At 42.3% G+C, this 21,827-nt stretch overlaps 1 protein-coding gene across 1 annotated transcript in view; it reads right to left on the bottom strand.

Annotated features, from left to right (window-relative positions):
- The window catches only part of med30 (mediator complex subunit 30), a 32,984-nt gene extending 12,331 nt beyond the window's left edge, over positions 1-20,653 (bottom strand). The window contains exons 1-4 of the mRNA XM_035795090.2: positions 20,518-20,653; positions 17,582-17,803; positions 15,952-16,110; positions 10,339-10,446 (exon numbers count right to left, since the gene is read on the bottom strand). Coding sequence (XP_035650983.1) covers positions 10,339-10,446; positions 15,952-16,110; positions 17,582-17,734 — 420 coding nt within the window. The 5' untranslated portion in view covers positions 17,735-17,803; positions 20,518-20,653. The remainder of the gene's footprint in view (positions 1-10,338; positions 10,447-15,951; positions 16,111-17,581; positions 17,804-20,517) is intronic.
- Between the last annotated feature and the right edge of the window lie 1,174 nt (positions 20,654-21,827).

Raw genomic sequence — 21,827 nt, 5'->3', positions numbered from 1 at the left:
GTGAACTTGACAACTGTGGGAAGCATTGGAGTCAACATGATCGCTTTAGACACACTTTATCCACACTTTATCCCCCGAAAAATGTAGGTTGTTCTAAGGGAAAAGGGGGGGGGGGTGCAACTGAATATTAGGAAGGTGTTCAATGTATTCAATATATTCATTGTAGAACCGTTTTGTGCTGGATAACATGTGCACCACATAACAGAGGTGAGTAGGCCTATTTCGTCTGACCTAAGCACTTGGACGATGAATGCGTCCTTTGGCAAACACTAAACATTAGCTTTAAAACCACTCTCGCATGTAAGTTGCTTTACAGTCAAGGAGACACAAGTTTTCAGTACAGTAAATGTGTAATCCCAGAGTTGAAAAGTTCATCCCATCTTGAAAGCGCCGTTTAGGATTTAAAGATAAATTATGCTGATGAGGGTAGTGTTGGCTTTGGCATGGGGGCGTGGTGACATGGGAATTGATAAGCAAGAATTAAATTAGAAGCACAAAAATAAACATGTCCTGTTGCAATTGGGATCTTTGAGGGGATTAGCTTGTATGTAGGGTTCAGAGGGCGCAATTGGTTGGAGAATTGTGCTAGGAAACTAGGTGTAACCCCAAAGTTGTGGGTTCACAACAAGTTCCCTGAAATAAAAGCTTCTGCACAGTGACCAGGCAGTTTAGAAAGTATACTGAACAAAAATAAACTCAACATTTTATTAAATGACAGTTCATGTAAGGAAATCAGTCAATTGAAATAAAACTCATTAGACACGAATCTATGGATTTCACACGACTGTCCACGAGGATCAAATAGATCAGGTTTGCAATGAATAACTTCAATAAGACCCCCTCTCACCCACAGAGGGGGGAGGAAATAACTTGTGAGGATTAATAACTCACATCCTGTTATAAATCAAGGGGAAAAGATTCAGGTCTCCCTCCCCAAGATTCCCCAAAAGGAATGTTCTTTGTTGCAAATAGACTTTCCCCGCCGAAACTCTTAACACGTTCAAAAGCAAATACTGGAACAATATTTCTAATATTGACCATGGGGAATGACCAGAGGCGATCTATAAAACACTAATATAATTTTGTTTCTGATTTTATCATGTCAATAAAAACGTTATAAAGGGAATACTGTAACTTGGAAAGTATACCCACTACATGTATGAAGTGTCCATACTATGTGTTGTGAATGCAATTTGAAAAATGATGAGTGAGGGATGTAATTTGAGGAGCTATAAAAGATCATTGTTTTACATAACTTTGCACCGTGAGTAGTCACCGCCCCGAAGTGAGGTCAGAGAGCGTGTCAGCCTGACGGAACCGCCCCTTTCGAACAAACTGAATAAATTATGGGTTAAGAAATTAACTTATCAGACTAGAAAGAAGTGAAGCTGCAGCTGCACGTTTAAAGTGGTTTGAGCTTTGAATCTAAACACGAGGTAGAGATGAGAAACTCACCTCCCGGACAATCACTGGTATGGCTGATTAGCTGTCCTAAGTAAAGTATCTTCGAAAGCTAATTTAAGTAGGACCATCCTGTTACTCTACTCAAACCATCAAAACGGCTGGCTTGCCTATCTTCAAAGAAGCATCTTCAAGAGTGAATGGAAGGAAAGTCACCTGTGTAGTTCTGTTCAGGACTACACGACAAGTCACCAGATACCGGACAACTACAGAGAAGGACAACCGTAGAAGACTTGTCGGAACCATTTCAGACAATCCGAGTCTTACAAGCGTGCAGCAAAAAAAATCTGAATGTACCAATATTAAGTGTCTCTGTCCCTCTTTCTCCCTTATTTAATAAGCAGCCATGTTGTTGTCATTTCTCTAGGGACCTGTTTTCAGCATAATAAGTCCCCAGTCAATAACAAATGCAAGTGTGTGTGTTCCAATTGAATTAGCTAGTAAATAAATAAGTAAAACAATTTGTGTAGTACTGAATCATAAGTAAGGCTCTTTTTTTCAGATGCAAGGAGGTTGTGACAGTTAAGAATGAGGATATGATGTGAGGTTCTGATTAATAAGTTGACTGTTTATAGATGTGATAGGTGAAGACCTTTAATTTAATTCGGGAGATGGTAACTCTTTAAAGAAACTCTCTCATGGTGCCCCAGATCCTAATGAGTTCATTGTTACATGATTCATTGAATTGGGTAATAATTAAACATAGTTAGGTAATTAGATAAATAACAGTCTTCAGATTAATGTTTAAGTCAAGTCACGACAGTGGGAACCACTGGGGAGTCCAGCTCAGCCAATCAGCATTTGTTTTCCCCACAAAAGGGCTTTATTACAGACAGAAAGACTCAGTTTCATCAGCTGTCCAGGTAGCTAGTCTCAGATGATCCCGCAGGTGAAGAAGCCAGATGTGGAGGACCTGGGCTAGCGTGGTTACACATGGTCTGTGATTGTGAGGCCAGTTGGACGTACTGCCAAATTCTCTAAAATTAAGTTTGAGGCGGCTTATGGTAGAGAAATTAACAAATTCTTTGCCAACAGCTCTGGTGGACATGCCGGCTTTCAGCATGACAATTGCATGCTCCCTCAAAACTTGAGACATCTATGGCATTGTGTTGTGTGACAAAACTGCACATTTTAGAGTGGCCTTTTATTGTCCCCAGTACAAGGTGCACCTGTGTAATTATCATGCTGTTTAATCAACTTCTTGATATGCCACACCCGTCAGGTGGATGAATTATCTTGGCAAAGGAGAATTTCTCACTCACACAGATGTAAACGAATTTGTGCACATTTGAGAGAAAGAAGCTTTTTGTGCATATGGAACATTTCTGGGATCTTTTATTTCAGCTCATGAAACATGGGACCAACACTTTACATGTTGCTTTTATATTTTTGTTCAGTATAGATAAAAAGGGACAATGGAGACATGAGGAAGCAGACGAGGTGAGGGAATGGAAGACTTGTAATGATGCCTTCAAATCATCAGGATTATCATGCAATCTCATGGAAGTTTGATAAACTCAATAACTGAATAGTTTTCCCTATAATCTCTTCAGATGATATTGGGAGAAGAGCAGAGAGAGTTCATAGTTTTCAGAACTCAGTGGGGACACTATATGCTTAAAGGAGATACATTTGCCCATCTGGAGTAAATCTCTTATGGAGTAGCAAAAGAAGATATATCTGTACAGTTTTCTTTGTGCTAACGTTACGGACCATCAATATTTGTCTGAGCCTGGTGCCATAGAGTCAAAGAGTGTGAATGAATAGGACAGTGTGTCGGACAATGGGTTTGGATTGCAAGGAGTGAGATGATGTCCATACTGGAAGGGTATCTTGAAGGGTGATCAGGTAGTGAAGGGTTAACTTGGAGAGAGTGAGTGAGAGGGTGGGAGGTGGTGGGGTAGCTTGTAAAGAGAAAGTGTACAGGTGTTTTGGAGGGGTAACTTGGAGAGAGAGGGTGTTGGGTGTAGTGGAGGGGCAGCTTGGAGAGTGAGGGTGTGAAGATGGTTAACTTGGAGAGAGAGTGTATAGGGTGTAATGGTGGAGGGGTAGTTTAGAGAGAAAGGGTGCAGTAGAGAAGGTTAGCTTGGAGAACTCGGGTGTAGTGTGAGGTATAGGGGGCTTTAGACTGCATTTGCTCGGTGATGCCTCCCTCTCTATCTCAGGGCCAACGAGCCGGGCTCTTTCATCTCTGCCTCAGCTGTCAGGGGATTAGAGCATATGGGTCCAGCCCAGATCTCATATGCAACCGTGGAGAGAAAATGAGTCAGGCAGATATCTGGGAAGATGAAAGGCGGTGTAATTCCACTAAAGTCTCCACCGATTGGAGATGTTATTTTAGCTCTTTTTACACGAGAGGAGCAAGAACAAGGTTTGGTGTTTGGGGAGAGAGGCTAAGTGTCACTTGTTTTGTTGGTGTAGCAGATTCCAGTCGTCGGCCTGATTTCCTCTTCACACCAATAGGGCTGTAAGCGGTCATGAAATTTTGTCAGCCGGTGATTGTCAAGCAAATAACTGCTAGTCTCAAGGTAATTGACCGATAATTAACATAAACACATTTAGCATCTCCTGGCTTCCACACGCAGTCTACAAGCCACTGATGCAGACCTTTGGAACATCTACATTTTAAATAGTCTAATAAATCCATGTAATATAGCCTACACCTTCACAATAAATCCATTATTTATTTTAGGACAGGTCTAAAGAAACATGATATGAAGAAAATGTGGTCTATTTTACAAGAACAGAATAGCATACTTATCTTAATATAATAATAATAATAATATATCTTTATGAATAGCATGAGTTATCTTTATGTTAGCCCTGATCATAGTCCTGATCTGGCTATGACATATGGCTGTGGGCTACACTAGTTAATTTAGCAGAAAAGATTTGCTTAGAAATTCTCATTTTATTTTAAAGGTATAAGCTCTGCATTGTTAATTTGCACAGTCTGCACACACTTCATCAGTCTCTCACAATTTGACAAGCACTTGATAATGACTCGAATTTCCCAGTGGCTTTTGTGTGGCCGTAATGCCCCCGGGTCAGTGGCCGTTGTGCTCTTGGGCTGAATATAATAATTATAATTCCCCACTCTCATAAAAACGTAATTCTTATTAGCCAATGCCCGTCACGTGATCGGGTCCTTCTCACAGCATCTCAGGTCCTCACAGGCTACAAATAAAGAGACACATCGGGGACACAACTGTGCACATCCTTATTGAATTCAGAGGCACATATTGGAAGAACTGTCCAAATGTACTTTTCATCAGCCAACAAGATGAGTAGGCCTAACAAACAGCAAAAGCACTAGTTTATGTTGACTTATTCTACTGGTCAACTTGTCCTTCTGTGTGAGAAATAAATATTCCAAACATAGTCTGGGACAATTGTGGGATGCAATAGATTCCAAATGAATACAACCACTAGCATCAACATTTTTTTTAAAAGCAATGAGGCTGAATTTAACAGATCGGAATGTTGATAAACTATTAGGCTATTTCTTCATATTATACGCGTAGCAATGTGCTCACGGCAGTAGGCTATAAGCGCGAATGTTCCAAAATGCAATTAGTGGGGAAACACCATTATCAAAAGTGACTGCAAATGCAATTGGTGCATTTTTATGGTGAAAATTATCTTCCCCAAACATGAAGCTCACGCGTTGCTTATATATGCCAGTTAGGCTCTACACCCCTTGTAACGCGGATTAATGTGCTTAATTTTAAGAAGTTATTTGGCCACCTTAGTAGTGATACAAACCTTATCAAAATATGTTGGCCTATGGGCTACATGGGTGTGCAACTATGATTTTTTTTAAGTCAACAACAAAAGGCATGCTCTCTTTCATGCCTTACTGTATTCACAAGTGATGATATATAATTCACAAGTGATAGGCTAATATTATCATCCATCAGACTATTCTTATTTAAATCTTGCCTTTAAATATTCTAAATAATATACAGTGCATTCGGAAAGTACTCAGACCCCTTGACTTTGTTACGTTGTTGTTACAGCCTTATTCTAAAATGGATTAAAACCATTTTTTCCCTCAACAATCCTCACTATACCCCATAATGACAAAAAACAGGTTTACTCAGTACTTTGTTGAAGCACCTTTGGCAGCAATTACAGCCTCAAGTCATTTTCATGCCAGCCCGGTAGGCTATACTCCTGTTGTAAAGACAAGCAATGTGCTTAGTGTTAGGAAGGTTGATAAATAAATATAGTCGGTCTAGCCTATAGAAAGCTGATGGAATCAACTTTTTAATTGAGACCATCAAAACTCTGTTTTCTCATGCAATTGCATAGCCTATAGAAATGTTGCGCAACATGAACTCATGGGCTCTAATTAAGTGTTTAATTAGTGTGTTTGGGGGCTCCCGAGTGGCGCAAGGCACTGCATCTCAGTGCTAGAGGCATCCCTACAGACCCTGGTTCGACCCTGGGCTGTATCACAACCAGCCGTGAGAGTCCCATAGGGTGGTGCAAAATTGGCCCAGTGTCGTCCGGGTTAGGGTTTGGCCAGAGTAGGCCGTCATGGTAAATAAAAATGTGTTCTTAACTGACTTGCCTAGTTAAATAAAATGTTACCAAAAAAAAGCTTGGAAAAGACTAGATAACTTGACTAAACGGTCACGTGGAATTTGACTGCGGTCATGACTTGTGACCACCGGTGTGGTGGTAATACAGTCACCGTAACAGCCCTACACACCAACATATCTCAAGTTCATGGGATCCATTTCTAAACAGGTGGGATTCACAGCGAACCCGTCAACCTGGTGGCGTCACCATGGTCACAATAGACATACTGCTGTACACCTAATCCTTCCTCTTTCAAGCCAGTAAGACTTTCAGCCTGCCTTGATGTAGTTAACGAATCCATTTTGAGAATTTAAAAAAACATTTTGAAAGTTTAAAAAAAAATCTAGTCTAAATGGTTACATATTCCTTAAACGGTTTAACAAATTAGAAAATATATCAGAGAATTCACTCGAAATACGTTCTTATTCCAAAAACAGCCCCCTGATCTTCCAACAACATGAGTTGTGCTGAATTTCCCCTCTGACCTCCTGCTCACCAATTAAAAAGCTCCTGGCCAACACACTGGTCTAATGGGCTACATATGAGCCTGATAATAACATGGAGGTTTGTGCGCCTCCTGTGAACAGCCTGCTAATGCTGGAGTGTGTAGGGAGAGAGGGAGGGGGAGAGAGAGAGAGGGAGGGGGGGAGAGAGCGAGAGAGTGAGAGAGAGAGAGAGAGAGAGAGAGGGAGGGGGGAGAGAGAGAGAGAGAGAGAGTGAGAGAGAGAGAGGGAGGGGGAGAGAGAGAGAGAGAGAGAGAGGGAGGGGGAGAGAGAGAGAGAGAGAGAGAGAGAGAGAGAGAGAGAGAGAGAGAGAGAGAGAGAGAGAGAGAGAGAGAGAGAGAGAGAGAGAGAGAGAGAGAGAAAGAGAGAGAGAGAAAGAGAGAGAGAGATGGAGGGGGAGAGAGAGAGGGTGGGGGGAGAGAGAGAGAGGAGTTGAGAGAAAAAGGCAGAGGGGGAGAAAGAGGGAGTAGTTGAGGGAGGAAGAGAGAACGAGCGCTACATAAAGCCATCCGTATCCCTCTCTCCGAGTGAGTCTCATTATCATCTGGGTCTCTGTTTGTTTATCATTAGGCCTCCACAGACCCCGGCCGGCTCTTCAGAGAACACTGCTAACCGGCCAATGTCACTGCAATTCATTATCCACGACTGCACCGCCATTGGAGAGGCACCCCCCCCACACTTCCCCAATTTGAAATTACAAACTGCCTTTGCTTTTAATTTCTCACTTTTTCATTTGAATAAAGAGGACAGACGCGGTAATTAACAGGATATTAAAAAAGCAAGGGAGTGTGTGCGAGGGAGGGAATGAGGGGAGGGAATGAGGGGAGGGGGAGGAGAGACGGAGAGAGAAAGAGAGGAGCTGTGGAGAATTAATAACAGGCCAGATCTCTCCAAGGCCTCCTTAATGGGCTATGACAGGAATTTATTCTCACTTAGGCTGGTATTAAATCAAACGCTGGCCGAGTGTTGATGGCAGGGCTGCAACGGAGAAGCACTCGGGATGGTCCCAGGTCCCCTCCCGTATCACGGGGAAGGTACTGCCTGTGACACTCCCGAAGGAGCTGGTCATCAGTTAGGACCCAAGAGGGTAAGAAGAGAAGGAAGGATGGAGGAAAGGAAGGAGGGTGAAGTAGGGAAGAGAAAGAGTGATGGGGAGATGACAATGCAGAAGCTTCATATCCCAGGTGGAATGATTATCAAATACTCTTGAGAGCCCAGTGAATCATCATCATGCGTTCTGCAGAAAACACAGTCAGTCAGGGGTCCTTCTTGGACGTAAAAGGCGACACAGATGGGACGTAAATGCTTATCAGCAAAACATCTTCGGAATTTCAATTCGATAAAAGGGAATCAGGTTGTCGGTTTGTCATATTCATTGTTTCCTCCCATTAATTGGTGTGTGACCACTAATGCGAAGGCATTCATTAAGGCTCTAATTTGGGGTCACTTGGGCGCTTCAGAGTTTGTGTTTCTTGTTAGAGCAGAGGAGAAAGTGAGGAAAAGGAAATTGATATGCACAATCGGTCTGCAGCACAGAGCAATCTCAGACCATTAGGTGGCAATAAATTATAGCTGATGCATCTTAAACATTTATGCAAACACCATACTTGCTCATACAGAGGTTACATGCTCAAATGAACTCACACACACACATATTTCACTCATACTTACACCAAAGCACACACTATCGGCTGCATGCACACCATCTCTCTCTCCCTTCTTCTCTCCCTCCCTCGACAGATTGCATCACCATCAGTCAACGCGCCTCCGACAAACAGCAATTACCCAAATCGACAGATAACGAGAACAGGCTATCCCTCACACACAGGGCGGCCCATAAAGCAGCAAGACATTACCATGGAGGAGTCATGTATCTTGGAGCACCTCCAGTGAACCTCCTTTAACCTAGCATACTCTACTCTTTACCTACCTTTCCTGCTGGGTTGGAGCAAAAGGCAAACGACAGGGCTAGCCTGGTCCTACATCTGTTTGGCCATATGAGTTGTCAAGGCAGCATAAACAGATCTGGGACCAGGCTTCACATCTGTTTGTACTATGGGGATATTACTATATACAGGTGTCAATTACCCTTTTGTTTTACTTTCCCTTCTGGGAACATATATCTATCAATTCAGTTCGACATCAGTCTATTTTCTTTTTATAATCTTATTTCTCAATCTTATATTGTGTTTGTCATTGATTTACAGTGCAGTATATGTCATTGTATTTGTCTTCTAGAGGAATTCCATCAGTCTTTGCTCTCTTTTAGAAGCCAGTATCGTTCCAACTGTCTACATATCTATCTATCTGTCTGTTATAGACTTCCATCTATCGGTCTTCTCTCTTTCCTTCAAGTGTCTCTTCTTTTTCTCTCTCTCTCTTCTACTGGAGAATCTTCTCTGGCTCGATATGCAGAACTTCCCTCGGACATCTTCCCTTTGTCTACATATCGGTTCATCCGGTCATCTGTCTTCTCGCTCTTTTTTTCTCCCTCTCAGTGTTCCCTCTTTTCCCTCCATCTCTCCTCCTCTGGAATGACTGGAATCCTATGTCTCAATATGTCTTCACACTAAAATCTCCTTTATCCACCTGGTCCAGTGATCCATCCATTTTTCCTCTTTCTCTGGAGCTTCTCTTCTCCCTCTTTTCTCTCTCGTCCTGTGAAATCTGGTATTTGGTTCAATATGTGGCATGTCTTCACACTAAAAATCTTCCCATTTATCCCATCCAGTTACATGTTAACCTGGCTCTATCTATCTGGCTCGGTTCGCTGCAGCAGATGCAGCCGGGCCTCCTAAACATCTGCTTTCCGCATTCTGCCACATCACTCCCCTCCTGATGAGGTGACCCCTTTAACTCCCCAAAATATGTTCTCCTCATCGTAGCTTTAATATGCAGCTGGGAATTTGGGCTCCAAGTGGAGCAGCGTGAAGTGGAGGGGATGGCTGCTGCAGACATGCAATTGAAGCCTAACTTCTCGTTCTTCTTGTCTCCTATGTGCCCTGTTGTTTCGGGTAGTAACGTTGTGGTATGAGCAGCTAAGATGGTGAATGTTCAATTGTCCACTTCACTGTTTGCTCAGTGCTCCCACATTTAAAATGAGTATTTTCATTGTTTTCATTGCTATATTTTCGTCCAGCTTCTAGGCTACGTTTGGACGTTCGTAGTTACTCTGTGTTCAATGTGTCTTGGGCCTGTTATGTTTGGATGTGCGTGGCTACTCTCCTTTGGTATGTGGTATGTTTCATAGCAACACGGGTCAGCTAGAATGCTGATATTGATGCTTATGGTTTGTGTGCATGCAGCGGATACACCATTTGTTTGGCATGCACCTAAGTTTAGTTAAGCTCAGTGTTCAGCCCATGTTTTACTGTAGTGGTTACCTTTAAGAGCAGTCATGGAGATAGAGGTCTTAAAAATAACCAATACTCATCTGTGACTTCTGTGAACTCCATTATGATTCAGCACACTCAGACAGGCAAGCATGCACAGAAGAACACACACACACATACATACATACACACACAATGACCAGGGGCTAATAAAAGCTGCAACGCTACCAAATAATGCATGATATGTTTTTACCAAAAACGTTTTTTTTTCAACAGTCTTCACAATATATTTTGTCATAGATCTTTTTTTCTCTTTGTAGCATCTGTTCTCTCTCTCTTTTGGCCTCTCTCCTCCTGGAATCCCTATTTGGGTTACTTTTTATATAAAGGGCTGTGCTCTCTAAAGCCCAGCGTACTGTACATTTATATCTAGAAATCCCCAGTGGGCAGCTCACCTTGTTAACCTCCAGGATTTCTCTCCTCTCCTCTGTTGCCGGGCGGGCCTGGCTGGCCAAGCGCTCATCGTGTTTGGAGCTGTCGTCCTCCACGTAGGGGATGAGTTGCTGTGTGGGGGAGAGGTGGTGGATATAAACAAATACAATGACCACAGGCGTTCAATGAGGGGATGGTAAATTGATAAGTAGTTTGGTGCTTTGGTTTGCAATAGGAAAATACATACGACTCCCTTGTAAAAGAGATTACCATTTCAATGGGAGTCGCCTGGTTAAATAAAGATCCATTTAAAAAAGGAGGGGGGAAAAAAACATTAATTGGCTTCTGTATCTCATCAAGCAAAGAAATACAAACGTGACAAATATAGACTCACTCCCTTCTTTCTCTAAAGTCTCCATACTCTATGTATAGGTGTATGAAATGCTGTAAAGAAACAGTCGTTATCATACCGATACATAGTAGTTAATCATAACAGAGCTGTAGCTCAACACTTGGAAGCGAACACCTTACGCCAGCGTTTCCCAAACGCTGTCCTTGGGACCCCACGGGGTGCACGTTTTTGGTTTTTGCCCTAACACCACACAGCTGATTCAAATGATCAAAGCTTGATGATTCGTTGATTATTTAAATCAGCTGTATCCTGCTTGGGCAAAAAAAATAAAAGTGCACCCCTGATGGTCTAGAGGACAGAGTTTGGGAAACCCTGCATTAAGGCAATATTAAAACCTAAGAATATATAGTCCACCAACTCCTCCATTACAATAGGTCTATCTATACTGCTTGCGTGAGCACAAACTCTCCCTACTAAGCTTGTATGAAAGAGATTTCTATGTCATTCCCTCCCATTATACTGAATTAGAACTGCCTTCATGAGCAGAAAATAGGGATTTTGTGTAGATCACAAAAACACTTAAAATATAATCTACAAACAGTTCCATACCACCACCACCACCAATTCAGAATCAGGACTTCTCCACAGTCCATACCCAAGTGCTTATTTCCTTTTTAAGCGCTCTCTGTGCTTGACGTTGTCTGGCTGACACTACACCGACTACTCTGCTTTAAATCACACTGACATCTGCTGGTCTGCAGGATAATAAGCAGTGCTGTATGGAACACATTGTTCTCTATTGCACTGCATGAAGATCAACGGGCTTATCTTAAATGGTACCATTATACTAGCGTTAACACTTGTCGTCTACTGGGTTCCTATTATCATACATGGCTGTGTAAGGTGAGATTGCTTAAACGGTTATGTAGGAACGAGGTAATGATTTGAGAAAAGAAACAACATTAACGGCTACAGCGTCCTTCTCATAACTCATAAATAACTAAATAAATAAATACATAAAGATTAGGTACAAGAGCCAACCAAAAGCCTTAGCAGGCGTGAAAACACAGTGAAGTCCAACACAAATCTGAGGCTGAGTGCTATTCAACATTCTAAATAACCTAGTAGTTGATCACATTTCATTGCAGTCAATGACCTGAGGTTTAGCAACTGGCAGAGGCCAGTGTAGACAATGATTAAAGCAGGCTGTGACCAAAGCATTACTGCAGGGCTGGATAGGGCCAGGCCAGAAGACAGAGAGAGAATCACATGAGAAAAACAAGAGACAGCTCTGGCAGTTTTCTCTAGTCAGTCAGAGAGACCGATGCCAAACCCTAAGCTGTCTGACTTGTGTTGGAGAGAAGACAGAAGACATGCTGGATATTATATTAGGCCAACTATGATTGTTAAGGGCGGAAAAACTTTTTCTACTTCTATAATTCCAGCTATGAGCCAAACACATATTGAATTTAAAGGTAAGAGCTGTTATTGGCAGTCCGGAAGGGGGAAAATGTGCGGGGTAGAAAGAGAGGGCGAGAGAGAAAGAGTGTGTGTTTGTCTCCGTGACTGTGGGTGTGAGTCATAACCCCAGTCTCTGGGAAAAAACAGAAAACCGCTTATGTGGGAAGCCTTCCCCAGTTGTTCATTACCAGGCCTGCTGCTAAATAGGAACGCGATGAGGTCACGCTGGCTTAGTCATTGATTCCACTTCCTGTTTGGGGAAAGCCCGGTCAGCGGCCAACCAATAGCATGATTGTCAGGACTGCGGCCGGCAGGCTTGTCAGCCACTTGAGTTTCAGGGGATGATAAATGGCGGCGTTCAGCGGGCCAAAATCAACTCCCTCCAGACAACATGTTGCAGTGAAGTATTGGTTGATCAGCACAGTAAGTAGTTTGCACAGCCTCTGGGGGGATAGGTAAACATTTTAAATGAAGTGGTACAACTGTGGAGTGTAATGGACAGTGAGGTTTACATATGACCAGAATTACAAATAAAAGTGTAACTTTTCCCTCCTGAGAGAGAAATACAGCAAGCCAGTATGCCATAAGGGCAATTCTACAGTAACTGAATTATACTGAGACTTTCAAAACGTATGGCAAACAAAAACCATTCATTTCAAAGTTTAACAAATTATAGCTCTCTATGCACAATGAATACACAGTACATTATCAAAAATTAACATTTACTGAAAAAACTGTTTCATTCTGTTCACAAACTTTGTATCTGCACAGTTCTTCCTGTAAATGTGTGTTTGTAAAATGTTCAGTAGGAATTGTTAAAAATAGTCATTGTGCATAGAGTTGCACGGTTTGTTAAACTTTGAAATCCATAATTTTTGTTTGGTATACATTTTAGTGAACAATCTGAGTCTCAGCGTAATTCCGTCACCATGGTCCATACATAAAACAAATGTACTGTATACAGTACCAGTCAAAAGTTTGGACACCTACTCATTCAAGGGTTTTTCTTTATTTTTACTTTTTTCTACATTGTAGAATAATAGTGAAGACATCAAAACTATGAAATAACACATATGGAATCATGTAGTAACCAATAAAGTGTTAAATCAAAACATATTTTATATTTGAGATTCTTCAAAGTAGCCACCCTTTGCCTTGATGACAGCTTTGCACACTCTTAGCATTCTCTCAACCAGCTTGATGAGGTAGTCACCTGGAATGCATTTCAATTAACAGGGTGCCTTGTTAAAAGTTAATTTGTGGAATTGCTTTCCTTTTCAAATCCAATGAAATTGTATTTGTCACATGCGCCGAATACAACAGGTCTAGATATTACAGTGAATGCTTACTTACAAGCCCTTAAGCCCTTAACCAACAATGCAGTTAAGAAAGAAATAAGTGTTCATTTATTTTTATTTTTTAAATAACAAATAATTAGAGAGCAGCAGAAAAATAACACTAGCGAGGCTAAATACAGGGGGTACCGGTACAGAGTCAATGTGCGGGTGTAGCGGATTTCCTCCTCTTCGTCTGAGGAGGAGTAAGGATCAGACCAAAACGCAGCGTGGTAATTGTCGATATTGATTTATTCAAAAAACACAACTGAATACTGGAACAAAATAATAAATGTGAATCAACGAAACCGAAACAGTTCTGTAAAGTGACAACACACACTAGACAGAAAATAAACACCCACAAAACCCAGGTGGAAAAAAGGCTAGCTAAGTATGATTGACAGCTGACAGCTGCCTCTGATTGAGAACCATACTAGGCCGAACTCAAAAACCAACATAGAAAAACAAACATAGACTGCTCACCCCAACTCACGCCCTGACCATACTAAAACAAAGACAAAAACAAAGGAACTAAGGTCAGAACGTGACAGCGGGGGCACAGGTTAGGTAGGGGTAAAGTGACATTGCATAGATAATAAACAGAGTAGCAGCCGTGTAAAAGAGGTTGGGGGGACAATGCAAATAGTCTGGCTAGCCATTTGATTAGCTGTTCAGGAGTCTTATGGCTTGGGGGTAGAAGTTGTTAAGAAGCCTTTTGGACCTAGACTTGGCACTCCGGTACCGTGCTGTAGCAGAGAACAGTCTATGACTAGGGTGGCTGGAGTCTTTGACAATTTTTGGGCCTTCCTCTGACACCAACTGGTATAGAGGTCCTGGATGGCAGGAAGCTTGGCCCCAGTGATGTACTGGGCCGTACACACTCTGTAGTGCCTTGCGGTCGGAGGCTGAGCAGTTGCCATACCAGTCAGTGATTCAACCAGTCAGGATGCTCTCGACGGTGCAGATGTGGAACCTTTTGAGGATCTGAGGACCCATACCAAATATTTTCAGTCTCCTGAGAGGGATTAGGCTGTGTCGTGCCCTTTTCACGACTATCTTGGTGTGTTTGGACCATGATAGTTTGTTGGTGATGGAACTTTAAGCTCACAACCTGCTCCACTACAGCCACGTCGATGAGAATGGGGGCGTGCTCGGTCCTCCTTTTCCTGTAGTCCACAATCATCTCCTTTGTCTTGATCACGTTTAGGGAGAGGTTATTATCCTGGCACCACACGGCCAGGTCTCTGACCTCCTCCCTATAGGCTGTCTCATAATTGTCACTGTTCAGCATGTCTAGTTCCCACCGTGAATCATGGAAGAGGAGATGGAATGGTGTGATGGTGCTTTGCTGGTTACACTGTCAGTGATTTATTTAGAATTCAAGGCACACTTAACCAGCATCGCTACCACAGCATTCAGGCTGTGTAAGGGCTATTTGAACAAGAAGGAGAATGATGGAGTGCTGCATCAGATGACCTGGCCTCCACAATCACCTGACCTCAACCCAATTGAGATGGTTCGGAATGAGTTGGACCGCAGAGTGAATGAAAAGCAGCCAAAAAGTGCTCAGCATATGTGGGAACTCCTTCAAGACTGTTGGAAAAGCATTCCTTATGAAGCTGATTGAGAGAATGCCAAAAGGTGGCTACATTGAAGAATCTAAATCTAAAATATATTTAGACTTGTTTGGTTACTACACGATTCCATGTGTTATTTCACAGTTTTGACGTCTTCACTATTAGTCTACAATGTATAAAATAATAAAATATAAAGAAAAGCCCTCGAGTAGGTGTGTCCAAACGTTTGACTGGTACTGTATGTTTGAAAGCCTAATTAAACGTGTGCATGCAATGTCAGTTCTAAAACACTGGTTTTACAACCAATTGTCTCCAAATCAATAGGAGAAAAGACTGCAACAATGAAACCACCAACAAAAAAGTGGAATCGCCCAGCACGAGGTCTAAAACAGTAGCCAACCGAGTAGCTCAGTAAAATAAAGTGGTGGGTATTTAGAGGTGGGTGTCCATAACAGCCACTAAGGAGGCCCTCAGGACAAACACAGAGCGGCCATTGAATTGAATGTGGAGCTGAGCCGAGTGTTGCGTCTCAAATGGAAACATATTCCCTGTAGAGTGCACCACTGGCCTGCGCAAAAGTAGTGCACTATATAGGAAATAGGGTTGTCTGTCCTGAGGTAGACCTGATAGAGTGGGAGAGATAAGAATCCCGCAGGCACCAGGGGTTCCTCTGAACTTTCTTCACAGCCACGGTGGATCCCCTCACTACATTCAGACATTTTGTATGAGGAAACTGTAATCCAATCTCTCTGGCAAGAACCGAAATGTTCATAAATCTGCATTAGTGGTTTGTGTAGGTTTGTACACCGAGCCAAAATGGCGTCAACTGTGGTAAAGTACACTATGTCCGGCTCAAACTGGTTATATATTGATTGTGATACACAGAGTGGTCCTGGCACAGTGGCAACTCACCTCTGGGGGTACGGGGTCCAGACCGGTGCAGTTTTCGTTACATTTGTCGTAGACGAGGCGCAGCTTGCGGAAGAGTACAGAGAGCATACGCAGGTGCTCCTGCAGTTTGCCCAGCCTGTCCTGGTGGGTGCTGGGGTGGTACGTCACTCCATTTGGCAGCTGGGGGAGATGACATAGAAGAGTATGTAACACACTTCTTTCCTAGTAATGTAATAACATTGTACTAATAGCTATGGGTCATTTCAGGGCCTCCTGTTTACTCGACTAGTACCTCCTTGACCAGTTACTCCTTGACTACTAATAGCCAGCGTGTCATTTCTAAAATGTTTATGGTGGTAACTGAAGTGTAGATGGTTTGTAAAATAACGACTGAATTATTGCAATGTGGACAAAAAAAAACGGTTTTACATGTATTTATTTAAATGTGCGGTTACATGGCATTCCATTGAGAGGAGAAGTTTACATATAACTAACTAGATGATGTGTATGACTTAGAAAAGCTCCGGACTGTTTCACCTGAGCTTTACGCTAACTAGCTTTAGGCATTTTTAACTGATAGTAAACATCCTGTACAGCTTGAAACTATTCCCTGCATGAGGGTAGGTAGGGTGTATACATATACCTGTATACATGCCTACCACTCTGTAAACAAAGTGATCTTTCTTTCCCCACACAGAGTCTGTGATCTGTGAAACAAGTCACAACAGTGCTGTTTGTACATTCTGCAGCGAGGCAGCACGGCTTGCTTTGCGGTCTTCTTCTTTTGTCTTACGCTGTTGTTGTTTTAATGAGCTGCAGAAGGATCTTCTCTGAGACACAGACAGACCGAGAAAGACAACATCTTGTTGTGTCCCAAATGGCACCCCATACCCTATATAGTGCACTACTTTTGAGAGTCCTAGTATGAGTCCTGGTCAAAAGTAGTGAACGACATAGGGAATAGGGTGCCATTTGGGACACACACACAACTTCTCCTGAACCCATCTTAAGGGCACAGTCTGATCTTTCCAACGTGTCAACAGAAGGTCTAGAAGAGGTATAAACAGATGGTGACTATCTAATGATCAAATAAAGGCCCTTTCACAACCAATTATATCATCCTCCATGTTTAAAAACAAGTGTGAGACAGGATTGCACCATGGGACATGCCTACCTTGGACAAGAATAAAAGCAGTCTTAGTTGGCCCAGATTTCTGCTCTTAGGCCCATATCCATCCATTCACACCACAAAACAGAGGGACAATGCATGTCATATTGTGTTACTGTTATTAGATATAACTGTGAGGAAATGGATGACAATGAATCAATGTTGTGCTGTCAGTTTATTTAATGCTGGGGTCAAATAAGGCTGAATCGTGTGTGCGTGTGTGTGTGTGTGTGTGTGTGTGTGTGTGTGTGTGTGTGTGTGTGTGTGTGTGTGTGTGTGTGTGTGTGTGTGTGTGTGTGTGTGTGTGTGTGTGTGTGTGTGTGTGTGTAAAAGGGAGGGAAGAGGAGCACATGCAAGCAATGCTTTGCATGTATTAAAGGTGGTTGACAGACGAGCACATTCCATAATAAAGGACAAGACTTCGAAATTTGTTCTACCTTCATACCAGTCCCAAAACACAAAAAAGTCACAAGAAACACGTACCTGCATGTTCCTCAACAGCTGGAAGATCTCCATGGTGCGTAAGACGATATCCTGCACCGTCTCCTGGCCAATGCGACAGAGCGACGCCGTGTTGACATCACGGGCAGCCTGAGCCTGCTGCCCGGCGAACGCCACTATGGGAGGGGTGGTCATAGAGACAGCAGAGGACCTATAGGTGCAGCGAGAGGTCAGCCTATTCTACACTCGCACACCTTGGCATGCCTGGTTGTATGATATTGGAAGGATGGAAAAGGGAAGGGTTGGGGATAGAGGAATATGGAGGAAGAGAAAGGGAGAGAAAGCAGGGGAGACAGGGAAAGAGAAACAGACTGGTTAATTTCTTGATGTTACATTCACAATAATATGTGTTGGTGGTTTAATACTTTATTTTCCCATAGGGAAATGTGAATGCCTGTATTGGCCAGCAGCATACGACCCTGCATCCCTCTGCTGGCTTTCCTCTGAGGCTAAGTAGGTTTGGTCCTGGATGGGAGACCAGACGCTGCTGAAAGTGGTGTTGGAAAATCAGTAGGAGGCACTCTTTCCTCTGGTCTAAAGAAATATGCCAATGCCCCAGGACAGTGATTGGGGACATTGCCCTGTGTAGGGTGCTGTTGTCTTTCGAATGGAAAGTTAAACAGATGTCCTGACTCTCTGTGGTCACTAAAGTGTCCATGGCAATTATCGTAAGAGTAGGCATGTTAAGCCCGGTGTCCTGGCTAAATTCCCAATCTGGTCCTCATGCCATCATGGCCACCTAATCATCCCTGGCTTCCAATTGGCTCATTCATTCCCCCTCCTCTCCCTGTAACTATTCCCCAGGTCATTGCCTTAAATGAGAATGCGTTCTTAGTCAACTTACCTGGCAAAATAAGGGTTAAATAAATTTTTGCCAGACAAATTTCCTCATGAAACATTAATTTATTTTTACAAAATTAAAGTGGCTATATATATTTATTTTTATTTAACTAGGCAAGTCAGTTAAGAACGAATTCTAATTTTACAATGACGACCTACCCTGGCCAAACCCTCCCCTAACCCGGACGGCGCTGGGCCAATTGTGTTCCGCCCTATGGGACTCCTGACCACAGCTGATTGTGATACAGCCCAGAATCTAACCAGGGTCTGTAGTGACGCCTCTAGCACTGAGATGCAGTGCCTTAGACCGCTGCGCCACTCGGGAGCCTGTGTGCATACACACACCCAATAGGGGCTCTGAGGAGGATCTCATCTTCTTTCTCAGATAGCAGCGAAACCTCTTCCAGGCTGAGACCTTTGGCTTTGTGTCAGTGAAAGCCTCGAAGCCTTCAGGCTTTGAGGCAGTCTCTTCAACGCTAACAAGGTTATCGCTCTGGGGGAGGCCACAGTTGCTGTCTGCTCCTTGTCTTTGTCACTCCCCATGGTGCTGGAGGTAGTCTGCAATACAGGAACTACTCCATGCAGGGCGACCACCATTTCGCATATGGGGAAAATAGCAACGGGCCAGTAGTTTCCACTACCAGAGTAGGGATCAGCCTTCTCTACCTCGTCCTTACCCCATGCAGACTTGGCTAGGGGTGGAAGAGGCCCATCACATTCCTAATTTATTACTAGTGACCATAAGTCCATGGCCTAATTGTCTACAAGCTAAGGCTCTAGTGAACTGTAAATCATGAGTATTAGATTAATAATAACTATCAAGGTGCAACTGAAGTTTGTTTTTGATGTAAATGGCATGTCATAGAAGGGTCCCGACACCGTTTTAGTGATTTCACTTGCTTTTGAGAAACTTACCCCAAACAGTAAATCACTTCCTCATCCTCATTGTGTTGTATGGGGGCCCTGAAAAAATATTAACAGCGACTCCAAAAAGGCATGGCTCTCAGTATAGTGATGCAGGTCTTTAGATGTTGTACACATGCAATGTTTTCATTCCAAACGTTATCCCCAACGTTATATTCCCTTTGTGCGACTCAAGACGTTTCCCCGGCTTTGCCGTTTCTAAAAGGACTTATGTGTTTGTGGGGGGCATACTACACACAAGGAGGATGAGGAAGTGATTTGCTGTTTGGGGTTAAGTTTTGCAAAAACAACTGAAATCACAAGAAAAGGTGTCTGGACCCTTCTATAACATGCCATTTACATCAAAAAGAAAGAATTGATTGTAAAAAAAAAAAAAAAAGGTCACATTTAAACTCTGTTTCAGACCGTATCATACCCTGTCAATAGCGTGACGTCATATTTTGTTTCATCATAAACCAAAATGAATTATGATGCAATGCATGAGTACCAAAATGGCATAGGCCAAATTTAATAATGCATGGGTAGCAAACCTTCATAACACGAACTGTACAGTACTGGAAGGCACGAACACTTACATCAGTATAACCTGCCAGTACAGTAATAGACACATGTGAGCTTTATGCATTATATTTGCAACGTTGCACCCCAACTGATTATGCAAAATGTAACGTAATAACGGGTTGGCTAGATGGCTAGCTAACGTTGCTTGCTACTACAGTAAGTTAGCTAGCTAACATTGTTAATGCTAAATTGTAATTATTTCGCCTCTATGCCCATGTATTGCCTACCTCCCTACTCTTCTACATTTGCACACACTGTACATATGTTTTTCTATTGTGTTATTGACTGTACGTGTGTTTATGTGTAACTCTGTTGTTGTTAGATTTTTTTGTCGCACTGCTTTGCTTTATCTTGGCCAGGTCGCAGACGTAAATGAGAAATGGTTCTCAACTGGCCAACCTGGTTAAACAAAGGCGAAATAAAATTACAAAAAAAATACAAAATTAGCTAGCTAGCTGTGTTAGCAAACGAGACGATAGTTTTCTTTCAAACTGTTTTAGTATGCATTTGTCCTCTTGCTATACAAACCAAAAAGTTAACCTTGGCGCTATACATATCGTCCAAATGACTAAACACGCAAGACCTAAACTTACCTGTGTTGCTAGCTAGTATTAATTTATCTTATTTGTTGACATGTGTGTCAAGTCCTTTTTCTGCAGGAGCGCTTAACCGTCAAACATCGCGAGACCATACACCGATTATTATCTCAACCGTAAAGCATGAAGTATGAGCGTTTCATTAAAGCTATACTCCTTAGTTGCTAGCTACCTACATGACTTAAACATTGATTCTTGAAGAATATAACTTCGAAAAAATGCCTCATGGGCTTAGTTTAACTGTCGTACCCCATCAGAACCCAAAATATAAGCTTGTTTTACGCCAATGTGTGTAACCAAAGTAAATGTAACTAACACTGTATATCCTGAAAACATGACATAAACTAAAATGTTGATATCATGGATGGTCAGTCCTTGCGTATATAGCTTTTGCTTTAAATTTGAGAGCGGTACCATTTAACAAGGCACATCCCTCATCCCTCCAACTTTAAAAATGTGGATTATTGTTGCTACCATTGGTTGTACTGAAATAGATTCATGACTATGAATACAACACCAACTCTAAGACAAAAAAATACTTTCTCATTATCTCATTATCTTATAGCAGCAGATATGTACATCAAATATAGGTGTTACTCATCTGAATACGACGAGTATGAATATGATGTTACGGTAAGAGCCGAGCTCCACTGCAAGTTCACCTGTATGAAAGCGACACCTGGTGGACATTCTGCGATCAAAAGTACCAAGAAATATTTATCTTTGGACCCTCTGGTTTTTTAAATACCTTTTGGTACAGTGGCTTACTGTATTTGTATAAACGTTTGCTGGATCACCCCTAATGTGTCATGTGTCATCATAATCTCCCTCTTTGGATAAAAAACAACAACATTCAAACTTGTGTGAGCCCCTAAGGCTACGTTAATGATAGACTGGACAAAAACTATAATGCTCTGCAAAGAGAGGACCACCTTTTGATAGGTTTCCTATCCTTTTAACATTCATTACTCGGCACATACTGCTTTTGTGAGCTATCTTAATTTAAATTAAAGTATCAAATACAAGAGGCGCCTGAAATAGATACTTACTCATCCTGTGCGCCCTGCCGTGCTAAATTGCTGTTCTGAGTGACAAGGGGAATAAGAGATGGTTTTATTGAAAAAATGAAATGCTTCTTCTGCCTTCAGGCTTGAGTGAAGCTGAAGCTAGAATAGAATGCCTATTACTTTATTTCTATTATTCATTCAAATTTGGGGTTATACGGCTACAGGACGGATTTAAATTTCAATGTATCTAGTCTGGGAGGCTGAGTTGGGTAATAGTAAACCTGGTGACAGGTATTTTTT

The sequence above is a fragment of the Oncorhynchus keta genome, chromosome 20 (genome assembly GCF_023373465.1).
Source record: "Oncorhynchus keta strain PuntledgeMale-10-30-2019 chromosome 20, Oket_V2, whole genome shotgun sequence".
Classification (NCBI taxonomy): Eukaryota; Metazoa; Chordata; class Actinopteri; order Salmoniformes; family Salmonidae; genus Oncorhynchus; species Oncorhynchus keta.
This window is presented reverse-complemented; position numbering and strand designations above follow the sequence as displayed.